The sequence below is a fragment of the Lissotriton vulgaris genome, chromosome 5 (genome assembly GCF_964263255.1).
Source record: "Lissotriton vulgaris chromosome 5, aLisVul1.2, whole genome shotgun sequence".
NCBI lineage: Eukaryota > Metazoa > Chordata > Amphibia > Caudata > Salamandridae > Lissotriton > Lissotriton vulgaris.
This window is the reverse complement of record NC_141693.1, coordinates 1165437562-1165465248: the sequence shown is the minus strand read 5'-3', so window position 1 is coordinate 1165465248 and position 27687 is coordinate 1165437562. Positions and strand designations below refer to the sequence as shown.

The 27687-nt window shown below is 43.5% G+C and overlaps 1 protein-coding gene across 1 annotated transcript in view; it reads left to right on the top strand.

Moving 5' to 3' along the window:
- The window catches only part of CACUL1 (CDK2 associated cullin domain 1), a 410130-nt gene that overhangs the window by 183191 nt on the left and 199252 nt on the right, over nucleotides 1–27687 (top strand). Inside the window, exon 6 of the mRNA XM_086922922.1 lies at nucleotides 11032–11121. Coding sequence (XP_086779048.1) covers nucleotides 11032–11121 — 90 coding nt within the window. The remainder of the gene's footprint in view (nucleotides 1–11031; nucleotides 11122–27687) is intronic.

Sequence of the window (27687 nt, the reverse complement as noted above, 5' to 3'; positions counted from 1 at the left end):
CCGTCACTACCGCACCTCCCCCGGACCAGGAAGGGGATTCTTCCCAGCGTGACCCGGCAGCTCTTGGAGGCGCCGACTGCCGCTGCCCAGGTCCCAGCGTACGGCGTCTAGGTTACTCCGAAGGCATACAGTTGGGGGAAGACTCGCATGACGTTTTCCGGACCATCAGTTAGATCATAGACCTATTTTGTTTTATCTGCGGATCATTGGAGGGTAGTAGTGGATAAAAAGTAGGTTTGTGTCAAAGTTATGCCTTGGTGAGCCTGGAGCTCCCGACCGAGCGTCTTAGCCGGCCGCCATCCTTCTCCACAATAATGTGGCTTGCTTGGTTATGGAAAACCTTCACATCATGCCCCCTATTCAGTTCAGTAAGTTCAGTAAATCTTTATTTCGATGATTAAGAACCATCATAAAAATACATTTTACAGTTAAAAATTAATTCACATATCTGATTTTATATAAAAACACAATATTATGTACCTCATTACTTAGCCTCTTGTGTTTCTCAGTCTTACTGCTACTTTAAAAAAATTCATAATAGAGCATTGAGTACGCATATCGTTTGCTCTTTGTAAAAGGAGTAAAGCAGTTTTAGCGTGACAAAACCTTGCCTCTTTCAAGATGGCCACCAAAAATTTGCGTTGAGGCATCTGGTAAAATGGACACAAAAGTACAAAATGAAGGGTGTCCTGCGGAGACCAATTGTCGCAGCCGCAGGCACCCTTCTGCTCAATCGTTAAAGTAAAACCAGATGGGTAAGACAAAATATTTGGTAACAAATTGAGCCTAAAACGACACATTAAAAACCTGTCCTGCGAATTGTACATCAGAAATAGATAGGGTTCCATACCCTCGCTGTTACTTACTAAATAATGAGCTGCTACTGATCTTTTTGGTAGTTCAGAGTCTAATCTGCGAGATGCAAACTTTTCTAACAGCAATTTTTTTTATTTGGGATTTACAGGAAGTAGAAATTGCAGTCGGGTTGTTAAAGAGGTTCTGCCGGTCTATATCCTCTAACGTGGCCTTCACATAATTTAGCCAAGGGATCTGCAACCCCTTATCCCTTTGTAAGCAATCTCCTACAATCACTCTGCTTAATTCTGCCTCAGGGTTTACCCAAATTCTAAGCCAAGCCATAATGGGCCTCCGCTTTACCTGATCTAAGATATATGGGGTCCCTAGTTCTCTGTGCGCAATTGCTGATGGGATACTCTGCGGGATTTTCAAGATTCTGCGGAGGAATTTATCTTCCTCCAGCTGTAAGTGTTTTGCATCCCCCAAACCCCAGACCTCTGCTCCATATAAGGTGTTTGCAGTGCTTATGGAGCCGTATAGATTCATTACTTGTTCTGGTGACCAGCGGCCCAACCTTCGGGCAAAGTTTAATATTGCACTGTTTGAGGAAACCAACTTTGAGCAGTGTTCCCCGATCAGGGATTTAAATTTTAGCGCCCCATCAAATAAGAGACCCAAGTAGGGAAAGGTGCTCACCGTTTCCATCATATGGGTCCCTATTTTAAATACGAATTTCCTGGAAGGCCTTTTGCCTGTCACCATAACGAAGGACTTGCTTACATTCACGGACAGATCTAAATTGTCCATGAATTTTATAAATCCATTGATCAGACATTGTAAGCTCCGTGATGTACGTGCTAGCAGAATCGCTTCATCCGCGTAGAGCAGTACCGGGATATGGCTGCTTTAGGGCAGTCTACATTCAGGGCAAACAGTGTTCTCTCAAGATCGTTTATATACAGTGAGAACAGAAGGGAGCAAGGATACACCCTTGCCTCACTCCGCCAGTCCACGGAAAAGGATCAGTACTCCCCCCCCCCCCCCCCCCCCACCCCCCTCCCCCCTCCGTGCTAAAGCGAACCCTGGAAGTGGCGTTCCAATGTAGTTCTTTGAGGATATTAATCAGTCCAGGGTCAATTTCCAAGTTTTTGATCATAGCCCACAACTTGTTCCTATTTACATTATCGAAGGCCGCGGCTATATCCATGAATCCCAGATAAATAGTTTAGCTACTGGCTTTTGTGTATTCAGCAACCACTAAGTAAAGATTGAGACATTGGTCTCTAGTTGATTTTCCTGATCTAAAGCCATACTGGGTGTCTGCTATGGTGTGGTGCTCTTCTGTCCAGTCCATAAGACGGTCCAGTACTACCCTGCCCAAAATAATGGCGGAGACATCGATCAACGATATTGGTCTATAGCATTGAGGGTTGTCCCTGCTTCCCTTCTTGAAGATAGGGACAGTTAATGCTGTAGACCAAGAGCCGGGGCAGCCCAGATTTAACGGCCGCATTTAGGATCCTCGTCATAATTGGAGCCCATAGGTCCACATTGCTTAAATAGAGATCTGGGGGCGTACCATCAGGGCCTGGAGCTTTGTTTTGGGTAAGACCTTGAATTGCCTTAGTTGTTTCTGCCAGCGAAAATTCTGTTTCTAGGCTTCATGTTCCATCCCAACCCCCTTCTGGGTCCGTGTCATGGGTGTGATTGTAAAGGCCCTTAAAATGTGTCGCCCATTGTTCTGGGAGTATATTGGTACCAATCACTGGTGCACTGCTGTTCTGAAAACATGGCCTATTAATAATTCTCCAGAATTCCGTAAAATCCCTGTTCTCCCCCGCCTCCCTCAAGTCGGCCAGACTTCAGCTTGTAGAGCGACCTTTCTCTGTTTTACCACCATTTTGTATGTCTTTCTGGAGAGAGCCACTCTTAGTCTGTCCCTGGGATTAGCTTTGAGGCTCGATTTTAAGTCTTAATGCTCGAGTGCAATTAGTGTCAAACCATCTTGGTTGAGTTATTTTTCTCAAGGGGCCTTTTACCTTCAATAACTCATCAACCAAGTTGTTTATTGACCCAAACACCCTGACAAAGGCGCATCCCTCTATCGAAGGATCCAGGCATTCTTCAATCTGTCTTTTCTTCTTTTTTAATAATGACTTGTAGAAAGCCTGGGCATCAATTTTCGACCACCTAAGTCGTCTCCCCTGATCAGTTGTCCTCAGTTCAGTGTCTACCTGTCTTCTCCTCTTGGAGCGGCCACTGTACATTAGTTCCAGGATTAAGGGGTTGTGGTCACTAAAAATGCTCCAGTCAGTTCTGACCTCAGTAATCCATTTTTTTGCAAAACTGGATACCACCATATAATCTATAATAGAAGAGCATCCTCTTCCTTTAAAAGTTGGAGTAAGAGATCCCTCTTTTCCCTGAACAACCAGATCAATAGTGTGTGTTAGAGTATATGTGCATAATAGTTTAGTGAGTGTTAATTCTTCTGCGTTGTGTTCAAAGTGTGATCCAGTCTCAACCGGACAAGAAGACCAATCCACAGTTACTGGGAGCAGGTTAGGGCATAGATGGCAATTTAAATCGCCCATCACTAATACAATTGGTTCTATCTCCCCTTTCCTTTGTTCTAACTCCTGGTTAAGTCTATAGTCTAATTCCTGGAGTACAGCGTTATTTCCATTTACCGGCCCTGAATTATAGATGTTAAATATCCGTAACCTCAGCCCCTGCCCTGAAAATGTTACCGCCTGGAGAGTATGCGATGTCCAAGAGGGTAGTGTCCAGACTCCTACTAGGTTTAGGTCAACGTATAGTGCTAACCCTCCCTTTGCCCTTCCAAATCTGCCTTCTTGTGCTGGTACAAAGAGACATATATAGCCCACTATTTGGTAAGGGGAGCTTTCAACCGCCCAGGTCTCCTGGAAAGCTATTATTTGAAGCCCACTTAGGTGGTACCGCCAGTCTTTATTATCAAATTTCCCCGCTAAGCCTGCTATATTCCAGGTCATTATATTCAACCCTCCCCCAGAGCGTTTTCAGACCTGTGCTCCCTGGATGTCTAGGATGGGCCCATCACTACTCAGTGACATAGCTCCTTGTTCCCCTATGTCTTGCATTATTTGGAGTTCTTCGGTCCCCCGCTGCTGACAATCTCCAAAATCCACCCGGGACATAAATTCGTCGCACACCTCTTTGACCGTCTGATTTTGAAAATTTAGTCAATCATTTTCATCAAGGGACAGTAGGGGGCTGAATCTATTTGGCCACTGCAACAAACCCTGGTCATGTAAATATGGGCCTGCCCGATCGTGATTCCTTGCCCAGGGCATATCGGGTACCCTTCCCATTCTATCAAAAGTGTGCCTTCGGTCATATGTGACACGTTTTCTTGGGTAGAATTATCCTAATGGCAAAGATCGTATGGTACTAGTCTGATTCATGTTACCATTTTCCATTATATATTTCACTAAGCTAGTGTTCCTGAAATTCACAATGATGCAGTTCCCCGCCATATCTTTCTTCCTATTACCTATCCAGTTTACCCTCCTATCATGGAGAATCTCTCCGCTCTCCTTACCATGCAAGGGTCTATTTATATTTAACCAATTTATTATCTTGTTTTTTAACTCCATGTGTGACTTTCTGCCCAGCCTTGAGTTCTGGTACTCCCACTAAAATAACTACATACGGACATGCTTCAGGAGGTAGGTTTATGTTTGGTAAGGGGTAGTTGGTTCTTTCATCTGATTCTTGGGGTATCTGATGTGTCTCTACCGGTCTGTGAATAGAGGGGTTACCATTTTGTGTTTGCAGCATGGTTGTTTGCTTTGTGGGCCTGATCTGCCTCCTTGTTCCCAGCGTTCTGCTTGTTGCCCAACTCCACCTGGGCCGAAAGATTTGGGGAAGCATGAACCTGTGCAATAGTACATTGCTCATTGCTAACACAATTATTATTAGCAGGGATTTTCCGGACTGGAATAGTGTCTGATGAAGTAGGGTTGGCAGTTGAGTTGTTGTTTAGGGGGCCCTTTATCTTGCCCTGCTTGTTCAATTCATTTGTGATTTTATCGAGTCTACTAACTAATGGTTTTATCTGACTTGTAATGAAAAGTTCCAGACGTTTTTGGAGGTCTGCTATTACTTCAGCCATCCATCCTGGTCCGTGACCTCATCCTCAATATCTTTTGACCTGGGCATAGCAGTGCTTGATTTAACTTTCCTAGGATGACCTTTCTTGATACCCACTCTTCTAGTTCTATTGCTTGGAGTTTTGTTATCAGCCTCAACTGTTACCACCTCTATGTCCACTGCTGGCTGTGCACAAGGAATACTATCTGCCGAAATTTCCAGGGTGTCTATTTGGGGAACGACCGATATATCTTTTTCGGATGCCTGTATAGGTGTGGATGAGACAGTTATTGGTGTTATGGATAAGCGTCTCTCTGTGCGCTCAATCTCCCCAGAGACCGCCCCAATAACTTTCCTCAGCATTAGATCAATAGCAGTGGGATGTGCTTTTTGGGATAGTGAAACATTAGACTCGAGCACTGCTATGCTGGGTGTGAGAGGGATATGAGCTTTGCTTTTGGCGGAGCGTGTTTTCGCTTTGCTGGCCATAATGCAGGTAAACAAACTGGGGATCCTCACTATCTCCGGGTAACCGTTGGCCTCCCTCAAGGGTTAGTAGGTGCCTCCTCCCACCTCCGATAGAAGCTTACACGGGTGACTACCTCTCCCTGCCTTCACAAACTAGTTTACAATCCAATAGTGAGTAGCCCACCAACATAGTCCAGCGCCTACTGGCCGCCGTGCAATCGTGCTGAATTAGTTCCGCTAGGTGCAAAGTACCTGATGGTAGGCCCAAGGGGGGTGGCCCAGCCCAGCCTCCTCTTGCCCCTGATGGCCACAGATGGTCCCGCCCTTGTCCCGGGCTTCTCCCGGCGCCACCCGCGCGCGTCCCTACATGCGGGGGTAGGTCCGAGTTTTAAGCGCGACCAGGCGCGCTGAGGGGGCGTGTCCCAGAATGTAGGTGCCGGGGCTCCTGGGTGATGGTCTCCCCGCACAGCGGCAGTGCCTGGGATGGAAATAGGCGGCGGCGGTGGCAGCTGGTAACGAACACCGGGCCCCAGCGGGACGGAGAGCAGCAGCAATGAACCCACCACAACGCGATGAGTGACCTCCCCTACAGCAACAAAAATCCGCAGGCAGGGGCTCGTGCCCCCTATTAATTACACAATTTCAGAGGTAAATATATCAAAACAATGCCAACAGCAGGAATTATGAAATCATGAGAGCTGGCAGGTAAAATCTATGGAGTGGTTAGTTTTAGAAAAGATAATGCTAATTTCATCTGTATATTGGGGGTTAACCATAATGCTTATTTCAGCTGTGTATTGGGGGTTAACGAAATCTACCCAGTCCTAGTTGAAAAGTGTCATACAGCCTTTACTCGATCATATAGTCTCTTCTGCTGTCAAGTATTTGTGGGACATGGTTCAAATACATATTTGCTTAGTTCTCCAGTAAAAGGGTCCTATGTAAAGAATCATTAACTTTATTTAAACAATCTCTAAATGCTTCAAGTGCATCCTGCTGCACGTTTTAACTTGGGACATAAAGCCATGAAGAGAATGTTATCTCAACTTTATAGTACTATATATTATGTAGTGTCCTCAATTTGTTGATTTGCCTGATCCCTCTGGAGGAGAGCCTTGTTTTCCAGAGGCATTGTACCAAAATTGAACAGAGAAAAAACTTGCCAGCACCTCTGTCCGGTAAAAGCGTTGTAATATTTTCTTTCACCCATTGCTGTGTCATGGTTCATTTCAGCTGTAATTTGAGTTTGATACGACTATCAATTCCTTCTGCACACCCCAAAAAGAACACTCTTCTGAGGAGAGCAGGCACCACGAAGTAGGTATAAATGGGGGTCTAGCACTGGCTCACCATGCTTTTGACAGCAAAACCTTTCACAATGTGAGGAAAAATACTTGTTTGATCTGCATATCCCAGAGGGCATTAATGCACATATGTCAAGCCTGTGAACCACATGTGAAAAGGGTTTTAATTTTCACTTTGACGTGTATATCTTTATTAGCTTTTAGCTACAGACTGCTTAATCTGTGTGTTGGCAGACCTGTAGTTTTCAATTTATAGTCTACAATGTATAGTCTACACTTAGGCCCTTATTACGAGTATAGGTGCTATTATGGCACCTGATAACTAACTTTACCACGGGGTACTTTCTTTATCTGGTGTGTAAAATGGCACTTATTATAAGTTTCTGGGGAATAACTTGTGAATTTTGGTGTTTAGTACACTACAATCCTAATTGTACCGTAAATACTGTACACATTTCCCCTTTTAAATTAAGTTTGACTTGCCGAAATCCAATAAAGGTTGAGGTATTTAACACACACAGTAATTATTGATCGATTAAATTCAACCAAATGTAATTTTGACCCATGCGTAAACATGGGTTTACGCACAGGTTGGAATATATAGACCAACTTCTAATTAGGCCCTTAGGGGCAGATGTATAATTTTATGTTTTGGGAAAAAGGATACCAGTTTTACTTGGTCTTTAGGAGACTTGCAATTGGAAACAGTTAAGGAATATCGGTATCTTGGACTGTGGTTTGATAGTACTCTAATGTGGCACACATCTTGAAGCACAGAAAGCTAAAGCTTTTGCATCAATCTGTGGGCTGAAAAAATGTAACCAAGATTATGGAGACATGTCCCATAAACCGTTATTAAAAGCCTTTAGCATGACGATACCACCGCAAGTCCTCTACGGAGCAGAAATCCTTTTCCTAAGTGGCAAACGAGACTGGGATTTAGAGGAAGGGAAGTGTCTGAAAACACTGCTTTCCCTACCATGCTCATCGATGATCCAGGCAATAAGAACCAAGATAGGTTCAACTGCCTGGAGCATACAGACTCAAATGCTTTTAATTAGATTCTGGAAACGGCTAGATACAGAATCAGTCCAGAAGGTATCTCAATGGTGCAGAAAGGAGATACAATCTAGTAGCCTAAAATGGGCTAGGGAGGGAAGGAAGAAACTTTTATTGTCTAGTGAGAATATAAAGGTGCCTATCTGCCAGCTATCATTACATGTAGATTTTACCAAGAGTGATCTTAGAAACCATGGACAAGAAGTGTCCAAAAGAGCTGATATAGAATGCGCGAGTAAGAAAAAATCTGTACAAATCATAATAGATTCATGGTTAAAGGAAAACTGGTTCCCCTATTTGGATATTCTACCTAACCTTAGGCTGAAAGGTTACTTTGCGATGGATCGTGTAAATGTACACTGGGTACTAAAGGTGACATACAGTATTAGACCAGCGTAAACGATACCTTTGCCCAATATTTCTAAAATATGATACAAGGCTACAGTCCCAAGCGGCAGCTTTACTTACAGAATTACCCAACCTTGAGATAGCAATTGCACTGGGTAACTACATGAAAGCAATTAAAAGCTTTCCCAGGGAGGTTTTGTTTGCTTCTTTTAGAGATTTTAAATCTGTTTTAATTTTTGTGTCCGGTTTTATAAATTTTAGGTACATGAACTGAATGTCCTTTTAGAGAATGTATTAAATTAGATATAAATTTTATAACGAGTTGGACCGCTCTTTCTGTTAATTAATTAATTAATTAATCAGTATTTTATTCCTCTTTTGATAGTGTATCAATTTCCTTGGTGTGCTGAGAATGTATAATGTGTGCTGTTTCATTAATTGTGATAGGCTTTTCTATTGTTTAAAGACCATGGTCTAAATAAACTTTGTTTTTGACTGACTGACTGAGATGTATAATTGTAGCAGTTTGCGAGTCCTTAATAGCGATTTTTAGCGAATCGCTATTAGGAACTCACAAAATGCTATTTAGCTAGAATTCGCAATAATAATTGTGATTCCTACATATTCCTTAATTGCGAATCGCAAATTGCGTTTCGCAATTAAGGAATCACCTCTCATTAATTTCTATGGGCTAAGAGTCCCATAGGAGCAAATGGGAATTGCATGCGCAATTTGCAAGTACCCAACAGGTTCTCTCAAATTGCGCATGCAATTTCAAGGGTGTAAGGGTTCCAAAAGGACACCCTGTTGCACCCCTGAAATGTGCATGTGTACACATACATGCCCTAAGGGCATATGTGTGCCACATGGCACTTTGAAAAAAGTGTTTTTTTCGAGGAAATAGTAAATTACCACCACCTTGACATTGGTGGTAATTTGCGATTCCTTACAGCAATATCGCAATTTGCGATGTCTACTAGAATAGCATTTAGGGAATCGCAAATTGCGCATCTCTAAATGCGTGCGCAAAAAAGGCAATCGCAAATTTTGTGAATCCTTATTTTGCGAGTAGGTTTTTCATTCATACATTGCACACAGCTAAAGGGCGATCGCAGACTCTGAAATTCTGCGAATTTCAGCATTTGCGATCGCAATTTAGCTTGATACAACTGGCCCTTAGAGTGGGCTTTGGGTCAGCCCCCTGCCGATGATTGAATGTCTTTGTTGTTTATATTTGATTTGATGGGTTTCCTCCCTATACTTGTTTGTCCCACCCTGGAGCGTGTTGGTCTTTGTTCAGATTAGATGGGTTCTGTTTCAAAGGTGTCGATGACGATTGAATAAATTCAGTTCTTGAGAATAGACTAACCTGCCTTTCATATTTGATTAAGTTTGGACTATTCCATTCACTGGACATCTTGCTGTGCACTTGGGGGACGCCGCCCTTGGGGCGGCGCTTATCTTCCAAACTAAAACTGTTGCCATGCATCAATGCACCTGCATACGCATATCTAAAGACATGCGTATGAACATGTCATGATGTGCATGAAGTGGCGTCGATCTGTAATCTGTTTTCTTAAATAGAAAATCCATTGCAAGTTTGCCAGCCATGTGTATGTATGCGTCTCGATGCATGTGGCTAATTTTTCTTTTCTTTTAGCAATTCTTTTTTATTAGTTTTAAACAGTGTGACAAATCATGCCAGCGCATCCTTTCACTTAATACGCTAGACATTTCACAATACAGCAGGGACCCCTTGATAACTGCACTTTCAGGTATATTTTTGTCCGGGCCCTTCTCTATTTCTGTCTCCGTCTGCTAGTTAAGTGGATGGGGAGACGCAGATTCTCCATTCTGAGTTCCATTTTCCCCATTTCTTATCCCACTTTTTAGGGCAGCCCCTACTTTTGAAGACCTTCTCTGGTACTATACGTTTATCCATTTCATTCGCCCAGTTTCTCATTGTTGGTGGGTTCCCAACTCCCCATCTCATAGCTATACTATGTTTGGCTAGTGTAAGCCCCAAGGCATGTGGCTAATTAAAACAAAAAGTCACACCAAGGGCAGTATTACGGAAGTGCCCTGGGGCAGCAACTGGTGTTAGTGCGTGCTTTGTGCGCCCCTGGGGCACTTTGGTCTTACAGAAAGGGTTGCAGATGCTTGTGCAGCCCCTTCTGTAATACAGATAGCTAAATGTGCGCCAGTGCTATCACCAGAGAGCATTCACTTATTTGCATAGGGGCGGCGGCCCCATGCAAATGAGGGAATCTCTTTGTTTCTTCTCCCGCGCTGTTTTATAGACGTGGGAGCAGAGGCAAAGAACTGTCAGGAGACGCACTGACCGTATGCAACCTAAGAGGTGGTGCGCTGTTTGTGTGTCTTCGATGGCAGACCTCTACATGGGGGAAAGGGATGCTGTGGACCTTCCAGACATCCCCTTGCAGGCAGGTGCAGTCATTCACTGCACCTACCTGCAAGGGTCTCTCTCTCCCCTCGTAAAAGTGTAGGCGGGTTGCCGCATGCACAGGAAATGCGGAGCAGCAGCGGCTGCTTTAAAGCCACTCCGTTTATCACTTGAATGTGCTGCCTTAGGGCGCTCTTTCCCTGTTTGCACCCTGCGCACCTGTTTTAAGGTGTGCCGTGCCACAAACTGGGAATGTGCGCCCCATCTGTAATAACGTTCTGCTTTTTAGAGCCATGACCTATTGGGGCTGTCAATGCTTGTTTATTAAAGTAAAAAATAGAGGGAAAAATGGTGCTTAGATAGTGACATTGTTGGGATATTGAGTATTTGTCAATTAAAACGTTTTCATTATGTACCAGTTTTACATGTGAGTAACTTTTTCTAATCGGTTTGTTCCATGATGAAACAGTTGACTTTCTGAGATTACAGCAAACTCTTTTTTTGTTCTTGTTTCAGCTTTACTGTTAGATGCTCAGTCAACTCCTTTCCAAATAACCCCTTCGACTATGGCAAATATTGTGAAAGGTCTCTATACACTCCGGCCAGGTAATCTCTTTTTTCAAATTGGGTTTGCCACTTTTATGTTCTTATGAGCCCCTGATTGTATTAGACAAAAGGCACATTGTAACAGTCATCCACAAGTGATCTATGTATCCTACTGGTTGTGCAACTCATTGCATGTGTTGCACATCGAAGACAAAATTCTCTTTTGTACCATGTAGTGAGCAAGAAATGCAGAGATGTATAATTTCCATGCTGTATAGTGCTTACCAACTACTATAGTTCTGTTTTTATTTCCTTTGCGCTTTTCCACCAGTTGATTTTGCTTCTAGATATCTGTGAATTGTATTCTTGTAGCTCATATTGTAAGCCTATGTTTCTGCTTACGAGTTCAGTGATGAGGATATACTCTTCAGTGGATTCTATTAGTGTTAGGATACACTTTCAAGTTTAGCCACTATCATTTTTTTCATTTTCTCTCATGGTGGTATGTGTAGTTCCTATCAGCTGTTGACACTCAAGAAAACAACAATGCAATAGCTAGTATAGCTTTGCATACAGAGCAGGCAGGGGCATTCTGTATAGTTGTGCATATTGCTGTTCTTATGAGGGAAACCATAACCGTGGGGTGGGTGAGTAAGTGGAGTGATTCTGGTAGACAAAAACCGGAAGATTCCATTCCAGAGGATTGCAGGGGAACCTTTTGCAGACTGAGGTGTGTGGTTTGTGATTGTGTGTTGGTGTATAGTGTAGGCGGAGTGGAGTGGTGAGTGCTGGTTTGTGTGTGGGTGTGAAGAACAAGGAAGGCAGATGGAGTAGCGCGTATGATTTTAATAGCGCACACTACATGGGGAAACAATTTCAAAGTCTGTTTGTCTGAACAGGTCTGAGCCTTGTGACTGTACTTGCACCAAGCTGATGTTTACATAAATGTCTCTGATTTCCACAGTCCAAGCCAATACAGACTACCTTTTCAGAAATTTCTCACCTCCACTTGCAACTGGCCAACATCCCAGCATGAATATTACTTAATCAGCAGCACCACTCATGTCAAACTATTCTTTAGACCGTGAAAGGCTGATCAGTGTAATGTCACTAGGAACATTTTGAAAACAACCTGCTTTTCTTTTGCCACTCACTAAGCCATACATAGGTTCTACTATGTATTTAACATCCCCTGATCTTCTGCTTAATTGAACATGAGCTTTTCTCCAAATTGTTTTTATCAAAACATCAAGTTTCGCTGCCTCGTAGGCATGTATTAAGAGGTGACTTTGTTAACAGGAATGCCTAGAAAACTAAAAACACCAAGTTTAAACACTCTTGAGAATAAAATCACTAACAAACATCATACACAGAAAAAGCTTAAGAAGTCACTTCACACTCCATCCAGTACACCTCCCATGATAGAGTTCATGAATGAATTGTCACCCCTTATTGAAAAAGACAAAAAACAAACTCTGCTCAGTGACTCTCAGAATAATTTAAAGAATCGAGGAAATTGTTCAAAACCGTTAAACTTCAGTAAACTCCTTATCCTCACAAAAAAAACAAAGGACTAACCACCAATCGGTCAACTTTATTCTGTATAACCAACTGCTTAGAAAACGGAGATATTCTGCAGTGCTTCTTTTAACACGAAATAAAAGTGTAGAACTTTCCTGAAACCACTTGTTGGAAGAGAAAATACCCTTTACTTCTCTCCCAAGTTCAGAGAAACCCAAGACCCACTTCAGTCAGGTGATTGTTTGAAATGTCAAAGACCTGGTATGAGACCAGAGTGTCCGGAATAACTTTAATTTGGTGTCCACCTTCCATTTCTTAAGTCCTGCAAACCTGTTTTGCTACTTAACCGAAAGAATTATTAGAAACAAAAATTCTTTGATATCCAATCTCCGGTTTCAAGAGGGGCTAGAATAAAGAAACCACAATGCTTCAAAGCTGTGATGGTCTCTGCATTCTGAATGAAGGGAAATTGTGTTTTCTGGTGCTTATCGACTGCTCTGCAACACTTGACATAGCTAACCTTTCCACCCACCTGAAACACTTAGAACGAGAATGGGGAATCAAGATGCAGTTCTCTGCTGGTTTCACTCTTATTTAGAGAACAAATGCCAACAAATAATCTCAAACTCCATATATGAAGGATTTTACCCTAACCTTCAAGAGGAACCTCTGAGATCATGCAGAAGAAACTCCATGTCATTCCACTTTTATTTCTGACTAAACAAATGATATTGGAAAAGCTTCCTTCATGAAAGATTGTCTCTTGTGTCGATCCTGGATAACATTCAGATCTCGATGTCCGCCCATCATCAGAAGCTCAACCTTCTAAAAATAGAAATTCTTTTCATTTTCCTGCTATGGTGTAACGCTACCATTCAAACCTGGCTTAATGCTTTCAGCGTTCTAGATTGTAACCCACACTTAATTGCCCTTACTGAAATCCCTTGGTTTCACGCTTGACTAAAGCTTCAATCTAGCAACCCATATTAATTCACTGACAAAAAGTGTTCAAAATCAATTTAGGCTGATGAGAGCAATAAAGTAATTCATCCCTGAAGAGGACCTCGAATAGTTGTCAATTACTATGACAATTCTCAATGTACACAAAATCCACCTTCACCCTATTGAAGGCCGTTCATCACGAGCACCAAGACTGGTCTCAGGCACCAGAAGATATGTAAACATATGCCCTATAGTGCCTTTACTAAAATGATTACTGATTGAAGCCAGAAATGCTTCTATATAATTAAACTCCAACTCCCTTAACATCAGCTAGATCACTTGCCTATATTCATTCAAAAAATAACTTACATGCCACCTGTTCTAAGGCCGTATCTGCATCTGACCCATTATACTTTCCAAACTGTGATCTCTTTATGCCAATCTGGTCACCTCAGGTTTATTGGACAGAGTCTCCCATCTTTAATCTAATATTGTGATAAACTACAGGAAAATACCCTTATGAAGGTTTTTGCTAAAGCAACTGATAGGTTTCATAAGACTTAATTACAGGTATTTTTCATGTAAATGAGTGCATCGACGCATCAATTAAGCTCCCTACTAACTGAAGTTGCTTAGTTTATACTGTATCTAATTTTTATATCTCGTGTTAGATATGCTACCACTGTACCTCATAAGAAATGTAACAATCACCGTCTTCTGAAGTGCTCTGCCTCCCTAGTAGCATCTTGTTTGTACTTCAGAAAACCAAAATGAAAGTCTAGTTTAAGCGATTGTCTTAAGAATGTCCTCTTGAGAGATTTCTTTAAATGTCAAGCAGGACATCTTTTTATGTTTGAAAAAGCTTTATTTGAACAATATTTAGGGCAACAACTGACAAAAGGAAGGAAAATGCAAAATATATAGAGTAGTAAAACACAACAATCCAAGTGTCATTAGAGCATAAACAAAGCATTTTATACATTTTAAAAGGAAGAAAAAAGAAGGGGGAAGGAAAGGAAAAGGGGGAAGAGTAGAAGAAAAAAGTAAAAGAGATAAAGAAAGAGGCAGGGATAAAAAGGGAAGTCAGGAAAACTGTATAACATCTCAGGAAACCTTGAGAGAGTTAAGAAATGCAATAAACATCATCAGAATAAGACCAACAGTACACAGATGCAAAACGAAGAATATGAATGTAAATATACGCATATAACTATAAGAGTATAAGCATAACAGTAGAAGCATAACAGAGGTCAAAACCATCTAAGGGGGTTTAAAATTTTCAGATTCAGTAGGTAAAGGTGTCTTTTTTTATGGGCAAACGGTCTAAATAAGCAGTAAGAGGAAGCCAAAAAAGCTCAACATTACGAGGGGGTTTGCAGGAGGAGGCGAAGGAGACATCAAGTCTATGAAAGTGACATACAGAGTTTCACCAATGTTGTACGGAGACATTTATAAGGGATTTCCAATTGGAAGAAATATGTTGAAAGGTGAGTGCAAGCATAAGGGCAAAGAGACCACAGGAATGTGGCGGCAAAGTGCCTAGAAAAAGGATAGAGGGCGAATATGAGGTAGAAAGGGAAAATATTTGAGAGATGCAAAGCCAAACTTGTTTCCAAAGAGCAGAGACCCTAGGGCAGAAAAAGAACATGTGTAAAAGATCCACAGAAGGTGAGTGGCAGAGTCAGAGGACGAAGAAAAGCGAGAAAGAGAAAGAGGAGAAAGATAAAGTCTGTGATACAGAAAAAAGAGAGATTGAGTAAGAGAAGCGGAGCGAGAGACTTTCAAAGATTTGAGCAAAAGTTTGTCCCAAAGGGAAACGGGCCATACACAATCTAGATCAGTTTCCCAAGATAGTTCAAGTTTGGAATTAGGACGGTCCAGATTAGGGGAAGAAAAGAACTTATATATAAGAGACTCTTTGGGGAAAGTGGAGAGTAACGGCAGAAGGGGGAACAAGTGATAGGGTAGGAGATAGAGAGTAGTAACGCTCCAGAATCACTCCCATGAGGAGACTGTATTTATGCAAAAAGGAGCGAGGACAAGAAAATTGAAGCTGAAAGAGAGGAAATGGACATGGGGTGGTACCGTCAAAGAATTGATGAATCAAAATAATACCCTTCTGCCTCCAAGAGTTCCAGCAGATAGGCCTATTGTTGATAAGAAGGAGCGAATTATACCAGACGGGTTGTTGTAAAAAGGGCTCACGGGAAATAGTTGATAGGGAGAATAAAGGGCGCAAAAGAGATAAAGTGTGTTTTAAACAAAGGGAGAGAGTCATAAGGGGACTTGGATGAAAAACGGAGTAACTCATCAAATGAAAAAGGTGATATAAAGTCATGTTCAATAGAAAGCCAAAGAGGAGAGAAGGGAGAGATTGTACAAGAAAGCCAACGGTAGCCTGATGAAGGGCAAATGATTTATGGTACACATGGAAATCAGGGAAGTTAACACCACCATTGGCTTTGGATTTACAAAGCGAAAAGAGAGAGATCCTAGATCTCTTTCCCCTCCAAAGAAATTTCGAAATAAAGGAGTCAAGACGTTTAAAATAGAAAGCGGGAATATAAACGGGAAGCATAGAAAGCATGTAGATAAGAATGGGAGCGACCATCATCTTGACAGAGTCCAACCTACCCCACCACGAAAGAAAGAGCGGATTCCAAGAGGAAAACAGTTGTTCAATACGCGCAAGGGCAGCAGACCTATTCAGTTTAACAGAAGAAGCGATAGAATTAGAAAACCAAATCCCAAGATATTTGATCTTGGTGCTATTCCAGGCAAAACCAGTAGAAGAGAAAAGATGAGGGAGGCAGTACTTCGTGAAAGGAAGAATTTCTGTCTTGTCAGAATTAATCTTGTACCCAGAAACAAGGGGAAACTTATCAAATTCAGCTAATAAAGGGGGAATAGAGGATTCCGGATTCAAAATGAACAGAAGCGTCAGCATAAGCAGAGAGTTTCAACGGGTTAGTTCCAAAGGGAAAGCCAGAGATGGAAGTATTCTAGCGGATGAAGGATAAAAAGGGTTCAAAAGCCAGAACAAAAAGAAGCGGGGAAAGAGGGCAGCCCTGCCGAACACCTCTTTGTAGGTTAAAGGAGGAAGAAAGATGACCATTAACCAGAACAGAAGCTTTGGGGGAAGAGCATAATAAAGATACGAGCGATATGAACTTAGAACCAAAGCAAAACAAGTAGCTTGGCAAAGAGTTTATAATCAACGTTAACCAACGAGATAGGACGGTAGTTTTTGCAAAATTTTGGGTCACTACCTTCTTTAGGAATTAATCAGATGGTGGCGTCTTGAAAGATACCCGCAGCCGAACCTAAAGAGGCAAAGGATTGAAAAAGTGATAATAGTCTGGGGAGAAGGAGATCAGAGAAATGTAAATAGAATTCCACAGGGAACCCATCTGGACTAGGAGTTTTACCTTTAGTAAGGGGAGAAAGTGCCGTGGAAAGCCTGTGAAGAGTAAGATCCATGGCCAGGGAGGCAAAATTAACGTCTGGGGTAGGGGGTTTAGGGAGTACCTCAAAGTAAGAGTGTAGCATGGCGGGAGAAGGGGGAGATTCTGGGGTATAGAGGTTCTCGTAAAAGAGTTGAAACTGCTGAAGAATTTTATCAGTTTCATGAAGAAGAGAGTTGTCTGAGGAAAAAATAGACTCAATACAAGTACGCTCCTTACGGGACTTGAGATAATTAGCCAAAAGTTTACCAGACTTGTTACGACCGCCGTAATATCGAGCACTACTCCGAAGAAGTATGGAGGAGGCATTGTCTGTAGATAACTTGTTGAAGGAAATTTTGGCGCGCAAAAGCTCTGGTGACATACACTTAGCCGACGAGGTATAGAACTGATGTTCTAAATTCTTAATATGGGCGAGAGAGGTTTTCCGCTGTTGAAGAAATTGTTTCTTCTTCCGGGAAACAAAATCGATAATAAACCCTCTAGCAGTCCCCTTGAAAGAATCCCAAAGAGTATGAGGGGAAATTTCAGGGGTAGAGTTGATAAGGAAGAACGCGTGTATTTAACAAGGACCCCCTGAAGATTCGGATACAATAGTTCCTAGGCCAGGGAAATAAACTGTATGACAAAAAACAACCTAGGCAACTCACATCTAGACAATGTATTATATTAATGGACAAATGGCTACAGTAACTGTAGCCATTTGTCCATTAATATAATACAATGTCTAGATGTGAGTTGCCTAGGTTGTTTTTTGATAAGGAAGAAGTCATTGGTAAAAGTACGGAAAGAGGAAGAAAAGTCGGGGTCAGCGAGAAGCGAGGAATTACAACGCCAACGTGAGGCTTTGGGGCGAGGGGGGAGCAGGTCAATATCTGTAATAATGGGGGCATGGTCGGAAATTACAATAGGCTTAATAGAGGAAGAGAGAAGATTCTGAGTAAGAGGATGGGAGAGAAAGATATAGTCCAATCTAGAAAAAGATGCATGAGGGTGTGAAAAAAAAGAATAGTCAAGGGTATCTGGATGCGTGAGTCGCCAGGAGTCTGAAAGATTAGCTTGGGTTATAGTGTTCAAAAATTGCTTATGAGACCTATGGTAAACAAAACGAACAGTGTACCTATGATCTATAAAGGGATTAAGAATTTGATTACAATCTCCACCTAAAAGGAAAAAATCATCTTTATATTGTGTACATTTACTTGTGATGGCCGACCAAAACACACAGTCAGGTTGGGTAGGGCCATAAACATTGAAGACAGTCAAGGGAATAGAGTCAATCCGTAGTTTGGCCAAAATCCAACGACCCTCTGAGTCTTTCTCCTCAAGCAAAACCTTACATTTCAGCTTCTTATGCACTAAAATGGCAACCCCGTTCTTCTTGTTATCTGATGGGGAAAACAACACATTACCCACCCAACTCCTCTTCAATTTAAGGGATTCAACATCATTAAGGTGAGTCTCTTGTAGAAGGACAATATCAGGTGTATCGGAAGATAGGTGGGCAAGTGTCCTCTGTCATTTAATGGGGTTATTAAAACCGTTACCATTCCAAGAAATAACTCTGAATTGTGAAACCGGGTAAATGTGATAAGAAAAACCCTAAAAACAGAAACATCGTAAATGCAATAAAAAGACATAGGAAGAATGTGAACAAAAAGTTGCTAAGAAGAGAGGCGAGAAGGGAAAGAAAAAGAGATGAGTAAGTGCCTCGAACGGAGAGAAAGCAGAATACAATACTGATAATAAAGAGATTCGGAACAAAGCAAACAAAAATGAAGGAGGAAAGCAGATAGGAAAAAAAGGAAACATAGAATCAGGGAGAGAAAAGATAAAGGAAGAAATGCAGAAAAGGAATAGAGATAGGACAGGAAGAAGACAGTACAAATCCAAAAGGATGACTGCATTAAACATACCGGACGGGAAGATACAAAAGGAGAATGGGGAAGTGGCGACACTAACAAGATGGACCAACCAAAGAGCAGGGACACAACCGCACTGGGACATCAAAGAACCACAGGGAAATACTGACAAGGAGGATGGAACAAAGGAGACAAATCTGTGGGAGGGAAGAAAAATGATTAGATTAGAAATAAGCATAGGACAACAAAATACAATATTAATCAAACAACAAATCACACAGTTAAAACAAAAAACAAGAGCGAATGGACCACAAGGTAAGAGTACAACTGTAGCACATAAGCGCAAGGGGATGTTATATAGATCAGCAACGAACAACCAAGTGGGGAGGACATGAAAAACCAATACAAGGTGCTAATAGACATCCAAAAAACACCAAAAAGGAAACAGCAAAAACGTTCAAAAATCCATCAAAAATGTTCATAAAAACATATCAGCCAGATGGGGATGAAGAGGTATCCATGCCACCGTTGTTTTGCAGAAGAATGAAGTTCCTAAGTTCAACAGGATCCTGAAAGGTCCAAGTCTTATTTTGATGGGTGACTTTGAAGATGCAAGGGTGGAACAGGCCATAGCGCGCACCAAGGGAGCGCAAAGATGGGCGAAGAGAAAGGAATTCTTTCCGTCTTGAGGCTGTTGTGTTGGAGACATCTTGAGCAAGAAACACACGCTGACCTAACCAGGAAACATGACGTTTAGCTCTAGCCGCAGAAAGGACTGAAAGGAGATCAGTGAATTTAAAAAAAAGAATGATAACACCACACGGCTTTGTAGAGGTGACTGAGCGAGGGCCAAGACCGTGAGCTCTTTGAATACTGATGGAGGTAGATGGCGGCATGTCCAAGAGCTTAGGTAGAAAGGAGGTGAAGAAGGCTACCTGGTCATCCCCTTCAAGGGATTCCGGCAGGCCATAAATACGAAGGTTATTCCTTCTGTTTCTATTTTCCAAGTCTTCCGTGTGCTGCTGGAGAGAGATAACAGACTTTTCCAGAGAGGATATGCGCAATGAATTAGATTGTATGTCAGGAAGTTACTGTTCAACCGAGGTAATTCGGTTGTCCATAACTGCTCATTTTTCTTTCAAGAGTTGCATATCCTTACTAGTCTCCTAAATGAAAGGACGTAAAGCACTTATTTCATTCAAGATTACCTCCATAGAGATGGGAGACGATGTCTTGTCAGGGGAAGGAGGATCTTGCTTTAGGCGCTGGAGGTGAGGATTTGTTAGAAGTAGCCTGCGCCACTGAGGAGCGATGAGGTGCAGAGCCAGCCATTGTTGAAGTTGAGGTAGAAGCAGACAGCGCCACAAAAGAAGAGATTGGACTGGACTTGGAAGGCACAAAAATGAACTTAGGTGTGCGTAGTTTGACCATAGGAAGGAAAAGCTTCAAAAATTGGATGAGAGGCTCACAGGGCAGACGATCAGCAGACAAGGATCCAAGTAGAACACACTCAAAAATAAGGCACTTGAGTGGAATGAGGGACTCAAAGGAAGGAATACGCTTCAGAGTAATTGGTCATGAGAGTAAGTCCATGCAATTAAACACCACCAGTGTGAACAGCTGCTAAAGAGTCACTGGGCAAAGACAAACCATGACGCAGGCAGTGTTGTAGAAGTGACAGATCCTTCCATCCAAAGAAACAAAAAAAAGGTAGCCGGCAGCATGAAGAAACCAATGGCAGCAAAAATATCAACAAAGAAGAACGTTGGGTTCCACCAGCTGATAAAGAAATTCATAGTAGCACTTAAAGTGGTCTGAGAGCCAACATGAGAAAAAGGAGATACATATTTGAGGCTTCAATGTCAAATTAAGGGAGCCATTCAGGAAAAAACGGCTGCATTTATCTTGAGAAATATGTAAATGAATAGCGCAGTACAGACCCCATTAAAAACACTGAAATCCGGCATAAAGTGGCACCCTGCTATTTCCTGGCAGCCTGATACAAGGCCCACCGGTGCAAGATAGAAGGAGCAGCAAAAGGATCAATAAGAAGCAGTAGGCAGATTCAATGAAAGCGTTTGAAATGGAGGCAGTCTATTCTGTGAAGAAAAATAGAATGCAGCTATGGAGATGCGCAAATAGGACGTTATTCAGTGCTACCGCATTTAAATTTGGAAGAAGCCATCACTAACATTCCAACAACTCATCGTGGTACTGAGTGCAGTTCCAGCAGGAAACTCTGTGAGGCAATGTCGTAGTGCAGGAATTTGTTTGCCAAAGAAAAAAGACGTGTTTCAGTCAAGTAAATACCGGCAAGCTGCAGAGATATGCCCATATAAACACGCGGCAATGAAAAAAAAAAAAAAAAATGAAGGCTCGCCATTATTGACAGGGTCCCAGAGGTCGACCCTCAGAGCGAGCGGCAGCGGGCAGCGCCGTGATGAGGAATGCGGGGAATGACGGCGGCCCGCCTCCGTGACAGGAAATGGGTCGCGGCCGCAAAGCAGTGTCAAGGGGTCAATGGGATCTCAAAAAATAGCCTCAGCTGCTGCAGCAAGTGTTCCGGAAAAAGCCTTTTTTGTCCAAAGTCGACGAAGAAGGCATTGAAATGCGGAAAGAAGATGTGGATTGTCCTGGTGAAGCGGAGACCCCACACTAGGCGGCCATCTGAATCAGCGACGAAACCACGCCCCAAGCAGGAAATCTTTGACATTTGGTTTAGCGTTTTCTGTAGTGTGGCAGCCAGGGATAGTTTAATCCTTTCCGCCTTTTCCATGAAGAAAGTTCAAAATGCCTCACATTTTTTCCTTCTGTAGTTTTTTTTTACAGCCCTCCTTCTACTTTGATAAAGGGTGATTTGGCTTTTTAGGTTTCACCTGTCGAAAGCTGCGCAAGCAGCGTTTCGCGCAGGCGAAATCTTTTGTCTAGAGTATGTGTGTGTAGTCCCGCCCCTCTGTTCCATTGGCTAGCTCCATAAATGGAGGCTAGCCATTGGAACAGAGATCTGTCCGTCAATGCCGGAGCAGATTCGTGGGCGTTCCCGAGAATTTTAGGCTTTTGCCCACGTCATGCGGCTGTGGGCGTGTTTTTTTTTTTTTTTTTTTTTAAGCTTTGTTTTCGCCATTTTGGAAGTGTCCTTTGCAGGGGTGGGTTGCGCGATGTCCCGCTGTCCGTTCCCGCCCCTCTCCCGCTGTCCGGGAGCCCGTTCCCGCCCCCCCTCCCGCTGTCCGGGAGCCCGTTCCCGCCCCCCTCCCGCTGTCCGTGTGCCCGTCCCCCCTCCCGCTGTCCGTGTGCCCATCAATCTTATGCACATTCACTGTTTGGCCTCTTTTTTTATCTGCCCCTCTCTCCTCCCAGGCCTCCGACAGAGGGCCTTCATGGACAATAGAAGCCCTCCGACCGACCCCGGAGCACGGCAGTGACACGACGTGTGGCTTTAATTAGAGTTTTCACTTGCAATTTTAGCAGCAGTCCCTGTGCTTACTGCCAGGACCCATTGTGCTGGCTGCAGCCTGCTGCCGCCCGGACTCTAAACAAATGCGTACTTACATATTTATCACCCGTGCTCGGTATATAAACACAAAACGAGCATGGCTTTACAGCCAAATTCTTTTACAGCACTTGGAAGTAAAGAGAGCCTGCAAGCATCTACCATTTTTAAAAACACGTCGCACACATGTATGTGTGTGCAAGGAATGTCATGGCATAATTATAGGTCTACATGCACTAATCCATGCACGTATATACCTACCAACGTATTACGCAGGCTTATTTTCAACAGTGCTAGTAAATATAATGTGTTAGAGTCACTGCGAACAGTCAACTCACTATTCAGATATATGACGCTTTTTACATTTCCTGTAGTTTTAGGCACCTCACTGAACAGTGAAATCCACGTGCCAAGAGCACACGGAAGATAAATAGTGGACATATAATATTTGATAATGTTCCTAGGCCGTCCCAGGCGCTCCGTCTTGGTGATATAAACCCGCCAGAAACGTAGTGTAGGTTTAACATTTCGGTTTGCATTCTTGACATAAGAAGCCCCTAAGTTCGGGAGACCCCAGCTTGTGCAGGGCGCCTGGCCGGCAGTCCTCATACAGTGTGAAACGGCCGGAGATGGCGGCTGACCCCCTGCCAAAGCTCCACGCGCTGTAGGACGACCCCAGGGTTCACTTTCCCTAGCACGGATACTCTCACATCACCACCGACGCCTATTGAACCATATACCTCGCTCTGCTAAGACGAGCGACCCCCGCGCCGCTCACCGTGAGCATCAATCCTTCACACACCAAGCTGTGGCAAACTTGGCTAGCAGAGGACCTGACAAAGGGAAAGCAGGACGCCTCAGCACAGCCACAAGACTCGCACAGCTTTCTCCAGTGCACTTTCACAACCCTCTCCCAGACACAGGCATTTGGCAGCGTTAAATAATACATGGGTCAGATAAGCCCTCACATGAATTATGTACAGTCCGTCCGCCCGGCTGCAGTCTATTGGAGGCAGTAAATCCTACATGTTCTCTCTTGTCCAGTGTGACTTCAGCAGCCGCCCAGGATGCGCCGACGCTGTGTATCGCCACAGATGGGGCAGCAGCCCGGTGACCTTTCCCGCTTTAATAATTTAGTATCTTGTCTTGGGCAGGAACCGATCCTGAATCATAACCCTTGGAGAACAAGCCCTGCTGGCCACTGCACAGGGCAGGGCCGGCGCGTTCCGCGGGGGAGCTCGGCCCTCCCATCCCAGGAAAGGGCTCACCCAAGGGCACCCTTTGTAGTGTGATTATTTCCATGCTTGTTTCACAGGCACAGTATGACAAGCGAACACGGAGACCACTCGTCGAGCACATACCTTACTCCTTAAGTTACAGAGTTTAATGGAGCGAACAGGTTTACCCCAGATAGACACAAATGGTAAACACACGTGTGTGGGGGGGCTCTGTGTGGGTGTGTGTGGGGGGGCTGTGTGTGTGTGGGTGGGGGCTCTGTGTGTGTGGGTGGGGGCTCTGTGTGTGTGGGTGGGGGCTCTGTGTGTGTGGGGGCTCTGTGTGGGTGTGGGGAGGCTCTGTGTGGGTGTGGGGAGGCTCTGTGTGTGTGGGGGGCTCTGTGTGTGTGTGGGTGGCATTTGCGAGAGATTAAGCTATTGGCATTGTAAATGACAATGCCATTTATTTATCTGTTTTCAAAACCAACACATAAATAAAATTGTTGTCGTTTACAATGCCAATAGCTCTAACTTTTGCAAAGGCGAAACCGTTGCATTGTAAATGCTTGTTAGTATTTCTTTCCATTCAGAGTTGGGTCAGATTCTTCATAGATTGCTTTAACGCCATATTCGTTCTGTGGTTCTGAGGGTTTCGATTTATTTATTGAGTTCCTAAACCACTGAAATGTTTTTACTTTTTCTTTTCGGGGAGGTCAGGGTTATTCTATCTATGACCTAGTCTCTGAGTATTTATTGATCAATTTGTGTATCTTGAATGGTGGTGGTATGCATGGTAGTGCTGAGGATAGTGCAACTTTATCTGGTCACTTAGGTCTCTCACCTATTTCTTGGGTCTTTTTATTTAGGAGTTAATCGTTTTCCTAGTGAGGAGTGAAAGGAGGATGGTGGAATGATTTGACCAGTCTGCTGGTACTAGGTCGATCATAAGCTTTACTTCTATTTTCAAAATGGGTACACCTAGCACACAGTCTATAGTTTGTTTGGATGAGAGTATTATCCGCCATTGAGAAATCTACTCGCTCTCTTGTTATGGAGAGTAGGATTTTTTCAGGACGATCTAGTTTTAGGGCTTACTGGCCCATTATGGCGAGCTGATACAGAACAGATGTTCTGTTAACTCAGGAAGTAAATGAGCAATAAGGATGGCTTTTCATCTTGTCATAATTGCTCTGCGCATTAAGACAGAGGTCACGTTAGCTTATGTCTGCTTACAAATTGCTGTTTATTTTATCCTGGAGGTAGTGTTTACTTTTCTTTCATTGGCTGCAAAGTTAGAAGATTGTGAAGAGTGAACTGTCTGGCTATTGTTCGGTACAACCAGTGTGAAAGGGAAGGCTATAGGACCCTACGTTGTCTTTTCTAACGTACAGCATTTAAAGAGCTTGTAAATTAACTGTAAGAATATTTCAAAATATGTTCCACTAGTTAGGAAAGCACATAATATGTGATTCTGTGTGATGGAAACACAGATTTTAATAGGATGAAAGCAAATCTGAACACTTTACTTGGAGATGTGCAATGCTAAATATTTTTGCAGACGACCAGTTTCCACACATTATTGTTCATACGTTACAAAGTGTTATCATCAAACTGCATGTTAGTGAGAAAGATTTTGAGCATTTCAATGGAAAATGTGCTGTCTGTAAATGACAATGCGCTACAAAAATGTTTTACACATGAGTTTTAAATATGAACTCAAACATTTCTGCTGCCACCCTGATGACAATGGCATTGGTGAATTCAGAGGCAAGTCAGTGGTCTTGTGTACCCTATATGTGAGCTAGATTCTTAATATACATGGAGCAAACATTTAGTCTATTACTTCAAACAAAATAGTTGTCTTTACAGCAGAAATGCCGAACTCACACGTTTGAAGGTGCTCTCAAATATGATAATGAAGAAAAAGGAGACTGTAAAATAAAAATTTTGCCAAAGATCACTCCGTTTGAGACCAGTTTATGGATCAAGTACATTACTATTAGGTCAAGTAGATTATCCAAATAAGTAGACCTGGAGGTCTGGTAACTTTTTAAAAATCATTTTTCATTCCTGATTATTTATGGTTTAAGTAGTAGGGCCGATGGGACGCAGTTAATTAAGTCCATCACATTTACCTAATGGAAGTTGAAATTTGAGTGTGTTTTTGTTTTAGATGATCACACTTTTAGTGAAGAACTCATTAAGTGGTTCATAGACCTTATTTACAAGGAAGTGCAGCTGGATGCTTATCATTTCTTCGAATTCCCATTGATAAGTGTCTAAACGTTGAGAATTTTTCTTGTGCTGAATCTCTTCACTTTATAAAGTTCTTGTGAAAACTGCCATTCCACACCATATTTTATTGATTCTGTCCTGTCGGATGAATGAGTATCCTTCTGGGAACGGCATGTCTAAGGTTACCTGAAATAATGTGTGTATCCAGGTTTCCATTGAAATATAAAATCTGGATTCTATGGCAGGACCGGAGGCTTCGGATTATGCCCTTCTTCCTTCACTTTATTTCATCACAGCAGCAAGAAAGACACAGTAAAAAACTACTTTTCCCATGAACACTTGGGAAACAGGAAAAACAAACATAAGTCCTTTGTCGGTCTTCACACTCTGGCAGCTCCCATCATGCTCCTTTGCTGCTTCCTCTTCCTTCGCTGATCAGCAGCAAGTTAAGTGTGTTTTTCTCTCTCTCCTGGGCTGTTGGGGTTCTGTGAGGTTGGCGTTTTCGTGATTTTGCAAGCGGCGGTGTACTTTAACCCTTACAGGTCCCCTGTGTGATTGCTGGACGCATCTGCGCTCCTCATGCGATTTTTCGCCCTAGTAGAGTGCGGTGTGGCTCTCCCGCCGCCACGGGGCAGGCTTCTCTCTTGGTGGCTTGAGCGCTGAGGTGCATTTCCAGCAGCGTTTTTTGGCGTGCTTGTCACCACTAGTAGACCTGGCCCTGATCACCCGGTCCTGACACCCTGCGGGGTCGTAATTAGGTTTTCCCCATAATTTTGGCACGCCCTGAGTGGGTTGTATATTGGTCTGTTCTGACACCCTGATGGGTCGTAATTGCACTGTGTGCGGCGCTAAGGGGACGCTTTGACCGGGTGGTGCCCTGAGAGCTAGAGGGCTGCAGCGTCCCAGGGCTTGCTCCCGTGAATTGGTGCTGTGGTGCCCCCATATTTTCTGGGCTAATCCCCAGGCTACATACAGTGCCCCTGAGGGTTCTGGGAATCCGCTGCGCTGATACTCCCTTGTCCTGCAGAGCCCAACTTACCTCAGTATGCAGGGGGAGTCAGGCCAGTACTTTGAGGAGAACCCTCTGAATTATGCCCCCTGGGACGACGACTTTTACCAGGCGGTGGACGACTCCATATATAAGGCGGTAGACCAGGCCATGGTCCCCCTGGAACAGCGCCTCACGGCGTGGCTGGATGAGGCATATGTGAAACTGGCCTCCCTTATTCCAGCGGCGGCCCCGGCCCTTGACCCATCCTCAACGCCCCTCCTAAGAATCCTTGCACCGAGGGGGTGGACCCGGAGGCTTTTGCTCGGGTTAAGAGCGCCTTCATGGCGCATGGTGGGGCTCAACCTGCTCCCATACTCCCTGGGGAGGTGCCCCCCCCAACGCCGCGTACTATGTCCCCTGAGCCGCAGCAGGACGATGACTCTCCAGATACGGATGAGGAAGCCTGCTCCTCTAGGTCGTGGCTCCCGTCCCAACCTTCCTCATCTATTATTTTTCTTGGCAATGCCAATTGTGCTCTCTCTACAGAGAGAAGTAGGTCACTATTGATTAAGATCCACCCTAAGTTGGGTGACCTTGCCTCTTCGGAGGCTGGCGCGGTGGCGCAGGGTGATCTCTTCGGAGACCCATTTATTAAGAAGCTTGGTAAATTTGTAGCGACCTTTACCTCCTTGGACCGGGCTCAGTCCAATATTAAAAAGGTTTTTGCCCCTCGGGTTTTTGACAGGGCCGGACGTGCCAGGGGCCGCTCGTTCGGTCGAGGCACCAACTCTGACAGGGGGCAAGGCTCCGGAAGAGGGCAGTACCAGGACAATGCCTGCTTCAATAATTTCTACCCCACAAGAGGACAGAAGTTCCGCAGCCGCGGGGCCAGAGATGCCAGCAACAG